The sequence below is a fragment of the Neofelis nebulosa genome, chromosome 16 (genome assembly GCF_028018385.1).
Source record: "Neofelis nebulosa isolate mNeoNeb1 chromosome 16, mNeoNeb1.pri, whole genome shotgun sequence".
NCBI lineage: Eukaryota > Metazoa > Chordata > Mammalia > Carnivora > Felidae > Neofelis > Neofelis nebulosa.
Window position 1 is genome coordinate 48,777,481 of NC_080797.1, and position 19,435 is coordinate 48,796,915.

At 44.2% G+C, this 19,435-nt stretch overlaps 1 protein-coding gene across 2 annotated transcripts in view; it reads left to right on the top strand.

Annotated features, from left to right (window-relative positions):
* Nucleotides 1-19,232, top strand: part of RPS6KB1 (ribosomal protein S6 kinase B1) — an 89,870-nt gene extending 70,638 nt beyond the window's left edge. The window contains exons 16-17 of one of the 2 annotated variants that reach the window (XM_058704315.1): nt 2,504-2,559; nt 18,850-19,232. In XM_058704315.1, coding sequence (XP_058560298.1) covers nt 2,504-2,519 — 16 coding nt within the window. In that variant the 3' untranslated portion in view covers nt 2,520-2,559; nt 18,850-19,232. The remainder of the gene's footprint in view (nt 1-2,503; nt 2,560-18,849) is intronic. The other variant, XM_058704318.1, reaches the window with a different exon arrangement.
* Nucleotides 19,233-19,435: the final 203 nt, after the last annotated feature.

Sequence of the window (19,435 nt, forward strand, 5' to 3'; positions counted from 1 at the left end):
GGTACTCCTTTGCAACAGAGCTCCATGCACTGTGCTATGGAAACATGTTTATGAAGCCCTAACTTGGACTACAGTCAGATTGAGAAAATACATAAGAGTTGATGGGATTATAAAAATTAGAATATTGAAGCAGGCTTTATGTAAAGAAATTGTGTCTCCTCTATCTGAATGTTTTATAGGAATGAATATTAGGTATGACTGGGGAACACCTTCCATAGCTCATGTTATAAAACCAGAACCTGTTAATGAAATCTGAATGGAAGCTACAGCTAAGAATGTAAAGGCTGATGGGATTAAGGTGAAAGTTTGGAGGAGAATTGATGTTTCAACAGGCCTTATGTGAAGTGATTGTGCCTCTACCTGATTGCATTATGGGGATGAATATCATATCTGATTGGGAAATATTTCAGCTACCTATTATTATAAAATAGAAGGCATATAAATCTGCCCTTCAAGCAATATTAATTGGACATGCTAAATGAAAATTAATGTTTGCATGAATCCAAACAATATAAAGTAGAAGCTGGAGTGCTGATATGGACAAATTCTTTGCGCAGTAACTGTATGTGGAGCATTCAGTGGGGCTTATCACAAAAGCCTAGGAGCACCTCTTAGCACTGACTATTGGGACTTTGGTCTGATGAATTTCCTTTTGAAGGGCAATTAGTAGGTTACTATCAGACATTAATTAAAATGGCCATTGTGGGGTGTCTGGGTGGCTCAGATGCTTGAGCATCCAGCTCTTGGTTTTGGCTCAGGTCATGGTCTCACAATCGTGGGATCGAGCCCCGTATCAGGCTCTATGTTGCGTGTGGAGCCTGCTTGAGATCCTTTTTCTCTATCCCTCTGCCCCCCCACCCCACTTCATGCATGTACATGTGCTCTCTCACTCTCTCAAGAAAAAAAAAAAACAAAACACTGCCCTTGTGACTAAAGACAGAAAATAATCTTGAAACCTAAAATGCCTTTGATGTCTTGGTTGATGTTGGAAAAACACTATACTGGGGAAGGCAGTGCCCAGAACAGTTCCATAATAAAATGGAAATGGTTTATTCAGGGTCATGCTACCTGTGGAATGCAAGGATGATGTATTCACAAGTAGGGGGCCTCTTTTCCCCTAGGCCTGACTTTGAAACTGTGTGAGGAGCTGCCAGATTCTGTCATCACTTGGATTGTGCCCAATAAACATCTCTCAGCTGACCAACAAATATCTCCTTGGTTCATGGATGGTAGTTGTAAAGTAAACGGACAACATTCTGTTTGGAAAACCACCACTCTGATCTGGAAGATAAAAATGAGCTAGGTGGGCTGATTTGTATACTGTTTTCTTAGCAGTGGTGGAAGAATTAAACAATGAATGATAACAATCTCTGTATTTCATTTTTTACCAACTCATGGATGATGGCCAATGAAAACCTGATACTCTGGATCCTATTAAAATCCTCTGAAGAATATTGATTTTTATTGTTGTCTTCAGCAGTCAGTTATCTTGGTTGGATTGAGACTGCAAAGTCTATTTTGACTTTTTTTCCCTTATGGATTCTAATGTTAGGACAGTTTCCAAGGCCTATGCAGTGTTCTTTTAGATCTGTCCTACATTTGTACTACTCAGGGGCTAGTCTTGGACTTGTGCTTTGCTTTATATTGCCATTCAGTTCTCAAGGAGTTTACTATGCTGCTTTGGGGTGCCCTGTGTATGTGTACTTCAGAAGTGAGCTCTGGATATATTCTGATTTGTGCACAGAACTAAGAGAACCCTTCTCCAGCTCTCTCCTCTGTGAGATTCTCTTCCGCCTCCTGCCTCTGTCCTATAGCTGGAATGATGGGTTTTATTCTCTAGGAGTTTTACTTGCCCATGCCACAGCAAGAGGGAAAAATGGGGATTTCTTCCCCACAACTCTTTAAAATCCAGGGACCCATTTTCTGTTTCTCTGTCTATAAAGACAGGTTTTTTTTTAGGAGTTGTAGCTGCCACAGCCTCTCTGGGCACCCACCCGCCTGTAAAATTCTCTCTCCAGCCACCCCCATTCCCGACACACACACACACACACACACACACACACACACACACACACACGTGAAGCTCTCTCTCATATGGACCCCTCTTCCAATTTGATTCTTGTCCCCAATACTGCTCTTGTTTACCTTTTTAGAATGCTCAGGTAGTGGCTTTTGTGTTTCATCCAGAGTGTTTAGTTATAATCAGCAGTGGAGACAGGTGTTAGTGGACTATTCCTTGGCTGGTACTGGAATCTCTGAATACTTATTTCTTAAATTAGCTATTTAATATCTGTCTCTTCTACTATACTCAATGTCAATAAGGACTATTTGGGTTTTATTACTGTATCCCCATGACTAGTACAGTTCTTAGCATAAACTAAGAACTCAGTAAATATTTATTGAACATATGAATGAATGGACACTTTTCAGATCTCATCTTACTTGACATTTTTGTAGCATTCTACACTATGGATTGTTCTCACCTGGAATCTTTTTTCCCTAGGCTCCCATATTATTAAAGTCTACTGGTTTCCCCATTTGTCTAGCCTTCCTTTGTAGGTAAGTTGCTATTTCTTTATGAACCTTGCAGCTTTAGAAATTACTTTTGAAAAGGGGGCACCTACATAGTCTGCTCATATAGGCACACATAAATTCTTACTAATAAATTCTCAGTCACCATTTCATCATTTTAGAACCAAATAGATATTTGTTAACTGCATAGTGGCCCTCCTTTGCTATCTATCTTATTTCTGTTACTAGGCCCCATATAACTCTTTTTTCCCCTGCTTATCTAGTTTATTTCCTACACAAATTCTTGCTAGAGTATAATTTTCAAAAACTTAAAAACATGACTCTTGGGGTGCCTGGGTGGCTGAGTCAGTTCAGTGTCTGACTCTTGATTTCGGTTCAAGTCATGACTCCACGTTTTGTGATCGAGCCCTGTGTTGGGCTCTGTGCTGACAGTGAAAAGCCTGCTTAGGATTCTCTCTCTCCCTTTCTCTCTGTCCCTTCCCCACTCACATTCTCTCTCTCAAACTAAATAAACAAAAAAAGCCACATTACTCATTCAAATATAAAAGGAAGGTATTTCTAATATTTTATTCAACTCATTAATTAATGAGAATATATAAGATATTAAGACTGGTTGAAAGAGAAATTCAAGGGACAGAGAATTTATATAGTCAAAGGAATGCTGAAATAAATTTGTCAGTAGAGGCAAATTTCTGCATGGCAAGAGATATAAAATGTTACATCTCAGGTTATGTTTTTTCTAGATGAAAAACAAATCTCTGCCAGGAGATTTGTATTTATATGACTAAGAACAGGAATCATGTGCATTGCTCATCTGCAATTGCTTTGTTATCATTTACCTGTAAGTTAACCACTACCCCTGTAAAGTTGTAAAATAGCCTAGGCAATAGAAAGTCAAATCAAGATGCACATCTCTATACAATCAGGTAATTCCCAGAGGGTCTGCTAAATTATATCTTGCATTCCAGTGGAAGGATCCTAGTAATTTCTGCCTATTTCCAAGTTTTGAATGTTTTTTCTTTAAGGCTCTTTACCCTGGCAAGAAAACTTTACTTTTGCTTCTCTATAGCACCGGTCCCTTTTTCATCAGAATGTTTTTTTTCCCTTCCTTGTGCCCAGTTATTTCTCTCACTTTATTTAAATCTTGGCTCCATCTTGCTTCCTTTGAACACAAATTTTTGGTTTTCCTTCTGTCACCCTTATGTGATGTGGCTGATCCTCAGTTCACTTGCTAAACATTTAGAGAGTAATTAGGAGTGTTAGTTTTTTATTTTAAGGTATAGTAAGGTGGTATTATTTTTATTAAAAGTGGTCTTTATTGGGGCCCCTGGGTGGCTCAGTTGGTTAAGCCCAGGTCATGATTCTGTGCTTTGTAGGTTTGAGCCCTGCATCCGGCTCTGTGCTGACAGCTTGGAGCCTGGAGCTTGCTTCAAATTCTGTATCTCTTTCTCTGTCTCTCTGCCCCTCCCCTGTTTGCACTCCGTCTCTCTGTCTCCCCAAAATAAATAAATATTTTTAAAAAATTTTTTAAATGGTCTTTATTGGTTTGGTGTATATATATATATATATATATATATATATATATATATATATATTCTCAGTTTTACTTTAAGCTTAAGCTCCTGGTGTAAATTACAAATGATGTGGGTTTTCATTCTTTTTTTGTTTTTTGGTATAGAAATTGTATCCATTAATTCAGGGATGTAAATACACAGTACTTGTGTTATCACTTTACCTACCTATACCTATGGCAGATAATTGACAGTGATACCAAACTCATTCTTATTCAGTCTGAACTCAGCCTCAGATTCATTCGTAATATGTAAGTCCAGCCATTCACTATCAATCAGTTGAAGTCGATACAAGGTGAACATGTGTTAAATAATACTTTTAGGAAAAATGTCATAGAGCAGTCTGGTTTAGAGTTGGCATATAGGGAGGTAATCTTTGTCTCTCTTTCAAAATAAAAATATCTTTGTTATAAGGTAATTAGTTGTATAAAGTTGATTATAATCTTAAAAAGTATGTTTTCCTGAATACAAATCAAAACCATAATATACTACCTTAATCCAGTGAGAATGGCTAGAAACAAAAAGATAAGAAATAACAAGTGTTGGCAAGGATGTGGAGAAAACAAAATCCTCATGCACTGTTGGGAATGTGAATGTAAATTGGTGCAGCCACTGTGGAAAACTATGGAGGTTCCTCAAAAAATTAAAAATAGAAATATATGATCCAAAAATTCCACTATTGGGTATTTACCCAAAGAAAACAAAAACACTAATTCAAAAAGATATATGCACCCCTATGTTTATTGCAGCATTATTTAAAATGGCCAAGATCTCTGGGGCGCCTGAATGGCTCTAGTTGGTTAAGCATTTGGCTCTTGATCTCAACTCTGGTGTTGATCTCATGGTCGTGAGTTCAAGCCTTACATTGGGCTCTGCACTGGGCATGAAGCCTACTTAAATAAATATGAATAAATGAAAGAAAAGAAAATAGCCAAGATCTGGAAGCAACCCAAGTGTTCATCGATTGATGAATGATTAAAGAAGATGTGGTGTATGTATACAATGAAACATTACTCAGCTGTAAAAAAGAATGAGGTATTGCTATTTCTGGCAGTATGAATGGACCTAGAGGGTATTATGCTAAGTGAAATAAGTCAGACGGAGAAAGACAGATACCACATGATTTTACTTACGTGTGAAATCTAAAAGACAAAACAAAAAGCAGAATCAGACCTATAAATATAGAGAACAAACTAATGGTTGCCAGAGGGGAGGGAGGTAGGTGGATGGGCAGAATGGACGAAGGGGAGTTGAAGATACAGGCTTTTAGTCATGGAATGAATAAGTCATAGGGATAAAATGTATAGCATAAGAAATATAGTCAGTGGTGTTGTAATAGTGTTGTGTGGTGACAGATGGTAGCTATACTTGTGGTGAGCATAGCATAAGGTATAGAGTTATCAAATCACTATGTGGCACACCTGAAACTAATGTCAACATTGTGTATCAACTATACTTCAACTTAAAAAATATAGATAAATTGAAGGGTGCCTAGGTGGCTCAGTTGGTTGAGTGTCCAACTCTTGATATCGGCTCAGGTCATGATCTCATGGTTCATGAGATTGAGCCCCATGTCAGGCTCTATACTAACAGTGCAGAGCCTGCATGGGATTCTCTTACCACCCCCCCCCCCCCCCACCGCCAGTTGTGTGCATGCATGTACACACACCTGCTCTCTCTCTCAAACATTAAAAAAACTTTTTAAAAATATAGATAAATTGAAAAAAGGAAATATGTTTTCCGTTTTAGCTAAACACCCAAATTACCAAAGTAGATACATTTCTTTTTTTTTAATTTTTTAAATTTTTATTTTTTATTTTTATTTTTGAGAGAGAGACAGAGCAGGAGCTGGGAAGGGTCAGAGAGAGAGGGAGACACAGAATAGGAAGCAAGCTCCAAAGTAGATACATTTCTTATATAAAAATTTATTTGTATCATGTGCTTTAGTGGTTAACCATATGAAAAAAAAAGATATGGATATATTAACCTATTATCAATGGCCTTTTATTTTTTTGTGACTTCACAACTTTTATTTGTGTTGCTTGTGCTTTGTCTTGAAAATTTCTTCTCCTGGGGCACCTGGGTGGCTCAGTCGGTTGAGGGCCTGACTTCAGCTCTGGTCATGATCTCGCAGTCTGTGAGTTCGAGCCCCACGTCGGGCTCTGTGCTGACAGTTCAGAGCCTTGAGCTTGCTTCAGATTCTGTGTCGCCCTCTCTCTCTGCCGCTCCCCCACTCATGCTCTGTCTCTATCAAAAAATGAATAAAAAACGTTAAAAGATAAATACGTAAATAAAAAGAAAATTTCTTCTCCCTTTGCCCCAACAATGGGCAGGGAGAATATAGCAAAAAAAATAAAAGACATCTCTCTTTATTGCACATGGACGCATTATTCAGGCTCACCTGGTGAAGTTTAGGGGGAGTCTTGTCACATTCTCAGATCCCTGTTCAGGAGACGGGTAGGTTACTGGAGTGGTATCACATGTGAGAGGGGTATCTCCAGGTCCTAGCTATTGGTCCTGTGCTTCCTGGTTCTCCATGCCTTCCTGGCCCTGCTTCCCTCAGTGGCCTCTCCAGTGTATCTTTTTAAAATGTATTTACATTCCAGGTGCCTGGGTGGCTGTGTTGGTTAGGCATCTGACATCAGCTCAGGTCAGGATCTCATGGTTCAGGTCATTAGTTTGAGCCCTGCGCTGGACTCTGTTGCTGTCAGTGTGGAGTCTGCTTCGGATCCTCTGTCCCATCTCTCTCTGCCCCTCCCCTGCTCTCTCTCTCTCTCAAAATAAAAATAAAATAAAATGTAATATAATATAATGAATTTATATTTGATCCCAAAGTAATGTGCTTTAGCTTGAAAAATTGTTTGGTTTCATTAAATCTAGAGAGTTTGGGGCACCTGGGTGGCCCAGTTGATTAAGTGTCCGACTTTGACTCAGGTCATGATCTCACAGTTGGTGAGTTTGAGCCCTGTTTTGGGCTCTGTGCTGACAGCTTAGAGCCTGGAGCCTGCTTCAGATTCTGTGTCTCCCTCTCTCTCTGCCCCCCCCCCCCCCACTCACGCTCTGTCTCTGTCTCTGTCTCTCTCTCTCAAAAATAAACATTAAAAATTTTTAAAAAATATCTAGAGAGTTTTGTTGTAGGTCAAAACATAAATTAGTTACCTCCTTTCTTGTAGAAGAACTTTTCAATAAGTTTCAGATGTGGCTTGTGTCTAAAAGAAGGATTTGGTGTTTTGTAGAAGAAAGTTCAGTACAGGAGGTATGAAGGATCTATTGGCTTGTTTAATGTTCTCAGTGTTCTTGGGGTGCCTGGGTGATGCAGTCAGTTTAGCATCTGACTAATGCTTCAGATTAGGTTCAGGTCATGACTTCGCTACATTGTGGGTTCAAGCCCCACATCAGGCTCTGTGCTGATGCCTCCAAGCCTGCTTCAGATTCTCTGTCTCCCTCTCTCTCTGCCCCTCCCCCAATCATGCTCTGTCTCTATCTTTCTCCCAAAAATAAATAAACATTAAAAAAATGTTTTTTAATGTGTTCTCAGTGCTCTTGATATATGCAGAGTAATTAAAAACATGGACTATGGTGGGGCGCCGGAGTGGCTCAGTCGGTTAAGCATCTGACTTTGGCTCAGGTCACAATCTCATAGTTCATGAGTTTGAGCCCTGAGCTGGGCTCTGTACTGACAGCTCAGAGCCTGGAGCCTGCTTTGGGTTCTGTGTCTCCCTCTCTCTCTTCCCATCCCCCACTCATGCCCTGTCTCTCTCTCTCTCAAAAGTAAATAAGCATTGAAAAAAATTAAAAAACAAACAAACATGGACTGTGGTGCCAAATTTCCTTGGATTCAGCTTGGACAAATTGTTTAACTTTGCTCTTTCTCAGTTTCCTCATCTTAATGTGGTTTTTGTGAGAAATTTTTATTTATTTACATAATTGTGAGCAACACACAAACATATACACATGTATGTGTTCAAACATATACATACTGTCTCATGTATGACATTAAGAACAATCTAAGAACATAGTAAGCACTGTACATCTTTGCTATTATATATTGAAAGGGCGGGCCTACGCCGGCCGACTCCATCTTGTTCTGTGTTCTCCACCTTGAGTGACTATGTCCCCGAAATGACCCCTTTTCCGGGAAAATCACAGAAACCTCAGACCGCGCCTCCTCCCCTTGAGTAACCTCCCGCTCACCCGTTCAAACTTCCTGATCAAAACACGCCCAGCGACCTGCGTAACAGGACTCCGACCCTTCCCCAGCCAATCGGCTGAGGCCACAGCCATTACCTCACCAACTGCCCCTAGACCCCTATAAAACCTTTGTGCTTTTGAAACTCACTCTCTCTCCCTGGTATCTCACTGCTGCGTCGGTGCAGGTAGGGGATTGAGCTCGAGCTAGCTCGAATAAAGGTTCTTTTGCTTTTGCATCGGACTCGGCTCCCTGGTGGTCTTTGGGGATCACGAATTCTGGGCATAACATTTGGGGGCTCGGCCCGGGATCCCCAAGACCCCCAAGGGACCCCCGACCCGGAGAGCCTGACTGGCCACGGTTAGTGTCTGTCTGTTTGTTCTTTTTTGTGTGAGCTCACTTCTGGAATTCTGGTAGTGCCCGACGTGGTCCAAGTGGACGCACTGGAGGACCACGGGCCGGGAGTTTCGGAAAACGTTCCGATTCTCCCTTCTGGAGGGACGTGGAATCCCCTCAAAGGTCTGAGACGAGGCGGGTCGCTCCCACTGGTCGGCGTGAGGCCGTCGTCTTTGGAGGGACGTGGAATCCCCTCAAATGTCTAAGCTAGCTTTCAGTTTTGCTTCCATGGAGTTGGAAGATTTTCTAGGGGCCCTCTGTTTGTCTGTTTTTGTGTTTCTCTGTTTTGTTCTGTGGACTTACTAGACGGACGTTATGGGACAGACTCAGACTACTCCTCTAAGTATTATGATTGATCACTTTAAGGATGTGAGGGGAAGAGCTAACAACCTCAGTGTGGAAGTCCGAAAGGGTCGGTGGCAGTTTTTTTGTTCTAGCGAGTGGCCAACTTTTTTTTTTTTTTTTAATATATGAAATTTACTGTCAAATTGGTTTCCATACAACACCCAGTGCTCATCCCAAAAGGTGCCCTCCTCAATACCCATCACCCACCCTGCCCTCCCTCCCACCCCCCATCAACCCTCAGTTTGTTCTCAGTTTTTAACAGTCTCTTATGCTTTGGCTCTCTCCCACTCTAACCTCTTTTTATTTTTTTTTCCTTCCCCACGTTTTTCAGGATCCACATAAGAGTGAAACCATATGGTATCTGTCTTTCTCTGTGTGGCTTATTTCACTTAGCATCACACTCTCCAGTTCCATCCACGTTGCTACAAAAGGCCATATTTCATTTTTTCTCATTGCCACGTAGTATTCCATTGTGTATATAAACCACAATTTCTTTATCCATTCATCAATTGATGGACATTTAGGCTCTTTCCATAATTTGGCTATTGTTGAGAGTGCTGCTATAAACATTGGGGTACAAGTGCCCCTATGCATCAGTACTCCTGTATCCCTTGGATAAATTCCTAGCAGTGCTATTGCTGGGTCATAGGGTAGGTCTATTTTTAATTTTCTGAGGAACCTCCACACTGCTTTCCAGAGCGGCTGCACCAATTTGCATTCCCACCACCAGTGCAAGAGGGTTCCTGTTTCTCCACATCCTCTCCAGCATCTATAGTCTCCTGATTTCTTCATTTTGGGCGAGTGGCCAACTTTCAATGTCGGATGGCCACCAGAGGGGACCTTCGACCTCCCTACCATCCACCGAGTCAGGAGTATCATCTCTCAGCCTAAGACGGGCCATCTTGATCAGCTCCCTTACATTATCACTTGGCAGGACCTTGTAGAAGACCCACCCTCTTGGCTTAAGCCCTTCCTAGCCCCGCTCCCTCCGGAGCCAAAACCCATTATTGCTTTGCAGGGGACAAAGAAGAAGAAAAGTCTTATCCAGCCTTCAGCACCCCTCTACCCTGCCTTACAGGGGGGTACTGAAGAAGAATTAATTTTTCCTCCCCCGTATAACCCCTCTAGGATGCTGGAAGAACACCATCTTCCCCCTCCGGGGGAGGCAGACGCTGTTCCGAGAGCGGGAGGCGGAAACGCTCCAGTGGGAAGCCCGCCCTTCACCAGACAAAGGGCTCAGAGGGAGCAATCCGCCTCCGCTGCCGACTCCACTATTCTGCCCCTGCAAGCCACTGGACCCCCAGACGCAGAGGGGAATCAGCCCCATCACTATTGGCCTTTCGCCACTAGTGACCTCTACAATTGGAAAGCTCAGAATCCTAAGTTTTCCGAGAAACCGGCAGGGCTTATTGATTTATTAGACTCTGTTCTTTTTACCCATCAGCCCACGTGGGACGATTGCCAGCAGCTTTTGCAGGTCCTGTTTACAACTGAAGAAAGAGAAAGAATCCTCAATGGGGCCCGAAAACTAGTTCCGGGCACAGACGGGAATCCCACCACCAACCAGGCTCAGATAGATGCCTCCTTCCCCTTAACTCGGCCCCAGTGGGATTTCAACACGGCAGAAGGTAAGGAGAGACTCCGGGTCTACCGCCAGACTCTAATGGGGGGTCTCCGAATGGCTGCTAGAAAGCCAACCAATTTGGCCAAGGTAGGAAATGTACAACAGGGAAAAGATGAATCTCCGGCTGCCTTTTTAGAACGGATCATGGAAGCATTCCGTACCTATACCCCCATGGATCCAGAGGCTCCGGAAAGCAAGGCAGCTGTTATCATGGCCTTTGTAAACCAGTCAGCCATAGACATTAGGAGAAAATTACAGAAAATAGATAGACTAGGAGAAAAAAGTCTGCAGGACTTACTGGTGGTAGCCGAAAAGGTATATAATAACCGGGAGCTTCCTGAGGACAAGCAGGCTCGCGCCATGGCGGCTGCCAGCAGTAAGCAGACTCGAGACCTGGCCAGAATACTACTAGCTACCACTGCTGACTCCCCTGAGGAACGAGACTGCCGTCTCTGGCAGCTGGCAGACGACACAAGAAAAGGTAAAAGAACCACCAAGGGGGGGAAGCAGAGGCTGCAGAAGGATCAGTGCGCATACTGCAAGGAGATAGGGCATTGGGCCCGAGATTGTCTGAAAAGGGCCGGCGGGAAAGGAAGCAAGATCGAGTAAAAGTCCTAGAGCTAGATGAACTAAGTGATTAGGGGAGTCGGGGTTCGGACCCTCTCCCCGAACCCAGGGTAACTCTTAAAGTGGAGGGGACCCCTGTTGACTTCCTTGTCGACACCGGAGCACAACATTCGGTCCTCCGCACCCCACAAGGAAAACTAGCCAGCAAGAAGTCCTGAGTACAAGGGGCAACTGGTATGAGCCAGTATTCATGGACTACCCGAAGAACAGTAGATTTGGGAACGGGCCGGGTATCCCACTCCTTTATGGTAATACCAGAATGCCCCTACCTGCTGTTAGGACGGGACTTACTGACCAAGATTGGAGCTCAGATAACTTTCAGACAAGGGGGGCCTCAGGTCACCGATGGCAAGGGCCACCCCATCCAGGTACTGACCATGAAACTGGAGGATGAATACCTCCTCCACCAGGAGGCGCTCCCGAGAGAGGATAATATAGACAGATGGCTACAAGAATTCCCCTCGGTTTGGGCAGAGACTGGGGGGGGGATGGGACTAGCCGCTCATAGGACCCCAGTCCTGGTAGAGCTCAAGCCAGGAGAGAGTCCGGTAAGGATCAAACAATACCCCATGTCTCAGGAGGCCCGGAAGGGGATCCAGCCACACATCCGGAGACTACGAAGCCTAGGGGTACTAGTTCCTTGCCAGTCTGCCTGGAACACCCCCTTACTGCTGGTCAAAAAGCCTCACACAAATGACTACCGACCGGTACAAGACCTCCGGGAAGTAAATAAGAGGGTCGCGGACATACACCCAACTGTTCCCAACCCATATACTCTCTTGAGCTCCTTGGCGCCCTCCAGGGTCTGGTATTACTGTACTAGATTTAAAGGACACCTTCTTCAGTCTGCCACTGGCACCGCAGAGCAAACCCCTGTTCGCCTTCGAGTGGCATGATCCGGAGGAGGGCTACAGTGGGCAACTCACCTGGACACGGCTACCTCAGGGATTCAAAAATTCACCCACCATCTTCGACGAGGCACTACACGAGGACCTGGGTGAGTACAGAAGGGAGCACCCTGGCCTCACCCTCCTACAGTACGTAGATGACATCCTGATTGCTGCCGACACGGCCAAAGACTGTGAGCGAGGGACCCAGGACCTGCTGGCTACCCTGGGGGCTTTAGGGTACCGGGCATCCGCGAAGAAGGCTCAGATATGCAGGGAGAGGGTAAGTTACCTGGGATATATCCTGGAGGGCGGACAGCGGCGGTTATCAGATGCCAGAAAAGAAACTGTCCTAAAGATCCCTACTCCCACCTCCCGAAGAGAAATGAGGGAATTCCTAGGATCAGCCGGCTACTGCCGCCTCTGGGTTCCAGGTTTTGCTGAGATCGCCAGGCCCCTATATGAAGCTACCAAAGAGGGGAAAACATTTAAATGGACTGAAAAAGAAGAAATTGCCTTTAATCGGTTAAAAAAGGCCCTCCTAAGTGCCCCAGCCCTGGGCCTACCAGACATTACGAAACCCTTCCACCTCTTTGTAGATGAACATAAGGGAATAGCAAAAGGGGTTCTAACTCAAGCCTTAGGCCCCTGGAACCACCCAGTGGCTTACCTGTCTAAGAAACTAGACCCAGTGGCTGCTGGCTGGCCGCCATGCCTAAGAATTATTGCGGCGACAGCACTCCTAGTCAAGGATGCAGACAAACTGACCCTAGGACAGGAGATCTGGATCACGACCCCACACGCCATTGAAGGGGTCCTGAAACAGCCTCCGGATAGATGGATGAGCAATACACGTATGACTCATTACCAGAGCCTCCTACTCAACCCTCCATGAGTGCGGTTCCACCCCAGTGCAGCCCTCAATCCTGCAACCCTGCTGCCCGACCCTGACCTAGGTGCTCCACTACATGACTGTGCGGGAATCCTGGAACAAGTACATGGATTCCAGATGGACCTGACCGACCAGCCCCTCCCCGATGCCGAGGCTACTTGGTTCACTGATGGCAGCAGCTTTGTGCAAGATGGACACAGGTATGCGGGTGCAGCGGTGGTCCCCGAAACGGACTCCATATGGGCGGAGGCTCTACCCTCCGGAACGTCAGCCCAGCGAGCGGAGCTCATAGCCCTCACCAAGGCGCTGATGCTGGGAGCTGGAAAACGGCTTAACATCTACACAGACAGCCGTTATGCATTTGCCACAGCTCATATTCATGGGGCAATTTATCAGGAGAGGGGGTTACTGACGGCAGAAGGACGGACTATAAAAAATAAGCAGGAGATACTTAACCTGCTTACGGCCTTATGGCTTCCTGCCAAGCTAGCCATTATCCACTGCCAAGGGCACCAAAAAGCTGATAACCCAGTAGCTAGAGGTAATTGAAAGGCTGACCAGGCAGCCAAGGCAGTAGCCCTTACTCCAGTCCCCACCATGACCATACAACTACCGGACCCGGGAGACCCAGTTTTACCAGACCAGCCCAAATACTCCCAGGAGGAGTTACAGCAGATCAAGAAACTCCCCATGGCCCAGGAGATAAAGGGATGGTGGTATACACCTAACAAGGAGCTCGTGCTGCCAGACCGGCTCGGAGTCTCAATATTAGAGCACATGCATCGATCTACTCACATGGGGGCCCGAAAATTAAAAGACTTAATCCGACATGCCGGAATCAAGATTCACCAACAGGACACCAAAATAGAGCAAGTTGTATCTGCCTGCAAGACCTGCCAACTCACCAACGCGAAAGCCACATCAAATAAAAAAGGAACCAGGCTCAGAGGCACCAGACCGGGAGCCCAATGGGAAGTCGACTTCACTGAAGTCAAACCAGGAAAGTATGGTTATAAATATCTTTTAGTATTTACAGACACCTTCTCTGGCTGGGTGGAGGCATACCCAACCAAGCATGAAACGGCTCAGACGGTGGCTAAGAAGCTACTAGAAGACATCTTACCCAGGTACGGTTTTCCTGCCATGGTAGGATCAGACAACAGACCAGCTGTTATCTCTCAGGTAACACAGGCAGTAGCCAAGGCGGTGGGGGCAAACTGGAAATTACGTTGTGCTTATAGGCCCCAGAGCTCAGGACAGGTAGAAAGAATGAATAGAACCCTAAAAGAGACCCTTACCAAATTAACCATGGAGACTGGCGGGGACTGGGTGACTCTCCTACCGTATGCCCTTTACCGGGTTAGAAACACTCCTTACACTCTGGATTTTACTCCCTACGAGATCATGTTTGGCAGGCCACCCCCTGTTATTCCCAGCCTTCGAGCTGAACTTCTTGCAGAGTTTAAAGATCAAGAACTTTTTCTTTCCTTGAGAGGGCTCCAGAGGGCGCACGAGGACATTTGGCCGCGCCTCCATGCCATCTACGAGGCTGGCCCGACCCCGACACCTCATCAGTACAAGCCGGGAGACTGGGTCTATGTCAAGAGGCACCACCGAGAGACTCTCGAGCCGCTCTGGAAGGGACCCTACATTGTAGTGCTGACAACCCCCACCGCTCTCAAAGTAGACGGCATCGCGACCTGGGTCCATCACACCCACGTTCGGCCAGCGGACCCCTCCTCGATCCGGAAGGACTTCGTCACGCGATGGGCCATCAGTCGGGACCAACACAACCTGCTCAAGCTCAAGCTACAGCGCATTCGACCCACCTAATATTGGTAACTCTGTTAACTCTGCTTGTCATTGCTCATGCTGCCGGGAGTCCCCACGTCCCCCAAAACATCACCTGGCAGATCATAGATACCAGCTCAGGGACAATACTTAATTAGACCTCCCAGAGCCACCCCAGGGACACATGCTTCCCAGAACTTAGCGTAAACCTCCAAACTCTGTTCCCCTTGTCACCATAAATGCAGCCGGTCCCATGATTGGGTCCGTAAGTTACATGACAAGGGGGGAATGAAAGGGCGGGCCTACGCCGGCCGACTCCATCTTGTTCTGTGTTCTCCACCTTGAGTGACTATGTCCCCGAAATGACCCCTTTTCCGGGAAAATCACAGAAACCTCAGACCGCGCCTCCTCCCCTTGAGTAACCTCCCGCTCACCCGTTCAAACTTCCTGATCAAAACACGCCCAGCGACCTGCGTAACAGGACTCCGACCCTTCCCCAGCCAATCGGCCGAGGCCACGACCCTTCCCCAGCCAATCGGCTGAGGCCACAGCCTCACCGATTGGCCAAGTTGGCCTCACCAACTGCCCCTAGACCCCTATAAAACCTTTGTGCTTTTGTTATTTTTGGGACAGAGAGAGACAGAGCATGAATGGGGGAGGGGCAGAGAGAGAGGGAGACACAGAATCGGAAACAGGCTCCAGGCTCCGAGCCATCAGCTCAGAACCTGACGCGGGCCTCGAACTCACAGACCGCGAGATCGTGACCTGGCTGAAGTCGGACGCTTAACCGACTGCGCCACCCAGGCGCCCCAAACCTTTGTGCTTTTGAAACTCGCTCTCTCTCCCTGGTATCTCACCGCTGCGTCGGTGCAGGTAGGGGATTGAGCTCGAGCTAGCTCGAATAAAGGTTCTTTTGCTTTTGCATCGGACTCGGCTCCCTGGTGGTCTTTGGGGATCACGAATTCTGGGCATAACAATATCTTTTCAAATTTTTTTAAAAAATGTTTTTATATTTATTTTTGAGAGAGTAAGAGTGAACATGAGCAGGGGAGGGGAAGAGAGAAGGGTATAGAGGATCTGAAGCAGGCTCTGTGCTGGCAGCAGAGCGCCTGATATGGGACTCCAACTCATGAACTGTGAGATCATGACCTGAGCCAAAGTTGGATGCTTAACCAACTGAGGTGCCCCTTCAAATTGTTTTTTAAGTTTATTTGACAAAGCTGGGGGGGGAGGGGAGGGGAGGAGGGGTGCGCATGCGCGCATGGAAATGGCGGAGGGGCAGAGAGAGAGGGAGAGAGAGAATATCTCAAGCAGGCTCCGCACTGTGAGTGCAGAGCCTGACACGGAGTTCAGTGCAGGGCTCAAACTTATGAACCATGAGATCATGACCTGACCTGAAAATCAAGAGTTGAATGCTTAACTGACTGAGCCACTTGGGTGCCCCTATTTGTCTTTACAAATTAAACTTAATACCATTCCTCTGATGTTTACCAGTGCCACATCTTTCTCCTGAAAGTATTAAAATTTATTTTAAATTTTGATATGGTAATTACTTGATTCTTTTGTTTATTTTTTAAATAGGTTTTTTTTTCAAATTTTTTTTTTCAACGTTTTTTATTTATTTTTGGGACAGAGAGAGACAGAGCATGAATGGGGGAGGGGCAGAGAGAGAGGGAGACACAGAATCGGAAACAGGCTCCAGGCTCCGAGCCATCAGCCCAGAGCCTGACGCGGGGCTCGAACTCACGGACCGCGAGATCGTGACCTGGCTGAAGTCGGACGCCCAACCGACTGCGCCACCCAGGCGCCCCAAAATAGGTTTTTTTGAAAGAGCTGTTTGCTCAAGACAAGAAACTCTCAATTTGTTCAGATCCAGAAAGAATAGATCAATTTGAAATATTCTTCATAAAATGGCTATAAGAAGCAGCAAGTGCTAAGAAACATGAATTTACGAACATAGCCACATGCTTTTTTCCTTTCAGTTTGATTTAAATTTAATATCCTCCCACAATGGAAAATGATTTACAATAAAGAGATGAACTGGAAGGAATAGGAAAATGGAAACAAGATGTCATTTCTTTTTACTATCCAACAGATTTACCATCTGTTTTAAAGTGTTTGACCATCTACAGTAAATGAAACAAAATGTTTTTTAAAATAATGTAATACTTTAAACTATTTTTACTACCAAACTCTCCCTCCCCTGTGAACACATTCATTTTACTGAGTAAAGGTTTATTTAAGCTCCACTTACATCTATGTTGTTTTTAGCTCATTTCCTTTTTAAAAAAGCAATTGGTGAGTTTATTTCCCAGTTTAGCTGTTATAATAAAATATAAAAGACATTTCTGTTTTGGCCTCTACTATAGCATTATTGAAAGCTATGAAAGTCACAGCAAAATATAGGACAGCATAAAATTAGAAACTGGTGGTGTTTCTGTAGCAGTAGTTACTGCACTTGCAATTTCCCCCCTTCTTGCTACCAGCCCGAATCTGAGTCACCCCTGTGTACCAGACAACAAACCGTAAGTGTGTTGTTTTTTTTAATCTTTTTAAATTACACTTCTTTTATTTTTTCTTATTCATCTTCACTCATAAAAATGGTTAAGTGATAATAGAGATTATGGAGAACATAAAGAAGTGAATTTAATTTTTCTCATATAAAACTTATTCATTCAAACTAACTTTTTTTAATAACAGCTTTACTGAGATATTATTAACATAGCATAAAATTTACCCTTTTAAAGTGTACGGTTCAGTGGGGTTTTTTTGTGCATTCACAGAGTTGTGTAACCATCATTATTATAAATTTAGAACATTATCTTCACTTCAAAAAGAAATCCATTCCTCCATCCTCCCAGCTGCTAGCAACCATTAATCTACGTTCTGTCTCTATGGATTTGCCAGTTTTAGACATTTCATATAAATGAGTCATATAACATGTGTCCTTCCTGTGACTCACTTCTTTCACTTAGCATATTTTCAAGGTTTATCCATGTTGAAGCATGTATCAACATTTCTTTCCTTTTTATTGCTCAATAATATTCCATTATATGGATATGACATGTTCTTTATTCATTCACCAGCCGATGGACATTTGAATTGTTTCCCACTTACTGACGATGTTAAGACAATGCTGCTTTTAACATTCATGTATAAGTTTTTTTTTTTTTAAGTAATCTCTACACCCAACAGGGGCTCAAACTTAGAGCCCCAAGATCAAGAGTCACACGCTATACCAACTGAAACAGCCAGGTGCCCCCCATGTATAAGTTTTTATATGGACATAGGGTTTTCATTTTTTTTAGTATGTATATAAAAATGGAATTGCTAGGTCATATGGTAACTCTATGTTTAACCTTTTGAGGAGCTGCCAGATTATTTTCCAAAGGCGCTGTACCGTCTTACATTCCCACCAGCAGTGTGTAAGGGTTCCAGCTTCTTCACATCCTCTCTAACACTTGTTATCTGTCTTTTTGATTGTAGCCATCCTAATGGTTATGAAGTGGTATCTCATTGTGGCTTTGATATACATTTTCCTGATGGCTAATGATGTAGAACATGTTTTCATGTGCTTATTGTCTATCTGTATGTTTATGTCTTCTTTGGAGAAATGTCCTTTCAGATGCTTTTTTTTTTAATTGGTGTTTTTTGAAAAATGAAAAAACAAAACCTATTCGAATGGTTTCTGGTTCATTTTACTAGTATAAATTGTCATAGCTGGTTCATTGAAAGCAAACATTTTAAATGGATTTACTTCAGGATGCTGTGCAGAAAAATGGGTGAAGGATAAACTGTCTAGACATAGCCCCACTTAGCAGGATAGCCCTCTTGTACTTCCATGTGCCCTGACCCATGGTGATGATGACACACACCCTGGTGGCATGCTGCATGTGTTGATTTAGCCTTGTCCACATTGTACTAAAGCGAAATAGGTGTCAGGCTGTCACCATTCACACTAATTTTTATTTTTTAATGTTTTATTTATTTTTGAGAGAGTATGAGTGGGAGAGGGGCAGACAAAGAGGGGGACAGAGGATCCGAAGCAGGCTCTGCGCCAACAGCAGCGACCTGATGTGGGCCTTGAACTCACAAACCAGGAAATCATGACCTGAGCCAAAGTTGAACGCTTAGCCAACTGAGCCACCCAGGCACCCCTTACACAAATTTTTAGAAAGAAACCTTTACCAAGGGAGCAGCTTCGGAGTCTGTCTTTTTAAAACCTTCTGAACTGTGACTTGGAGACTGCAGAGTAGACTGTGGCTGTGGATGTCAGTGCAACCATCAACATTGCTGTTCAAGAAATTGCAATTTATGTCCGTTCCAAGTTGTAAATGCTAGTCTTTTTTTCAATAAAAAGACCATTAACTTAAAAAAATGAGTTTTTGTCTTTTTTTTCTTAGAAGATTTTATTTAAACTCAAAGTTACTTAACATATAGTGTAGTATTGGTTTCAGAAGTAGAATTTAGTGGGTTATCACTTACATATAACACCCAGTGCTCATCACAAGTGCCCTCCTTAACGCCCACCACACATTTAGCTGTCCCCCCAACCCAATTCCCCTCCAGCAACCCTGTTTG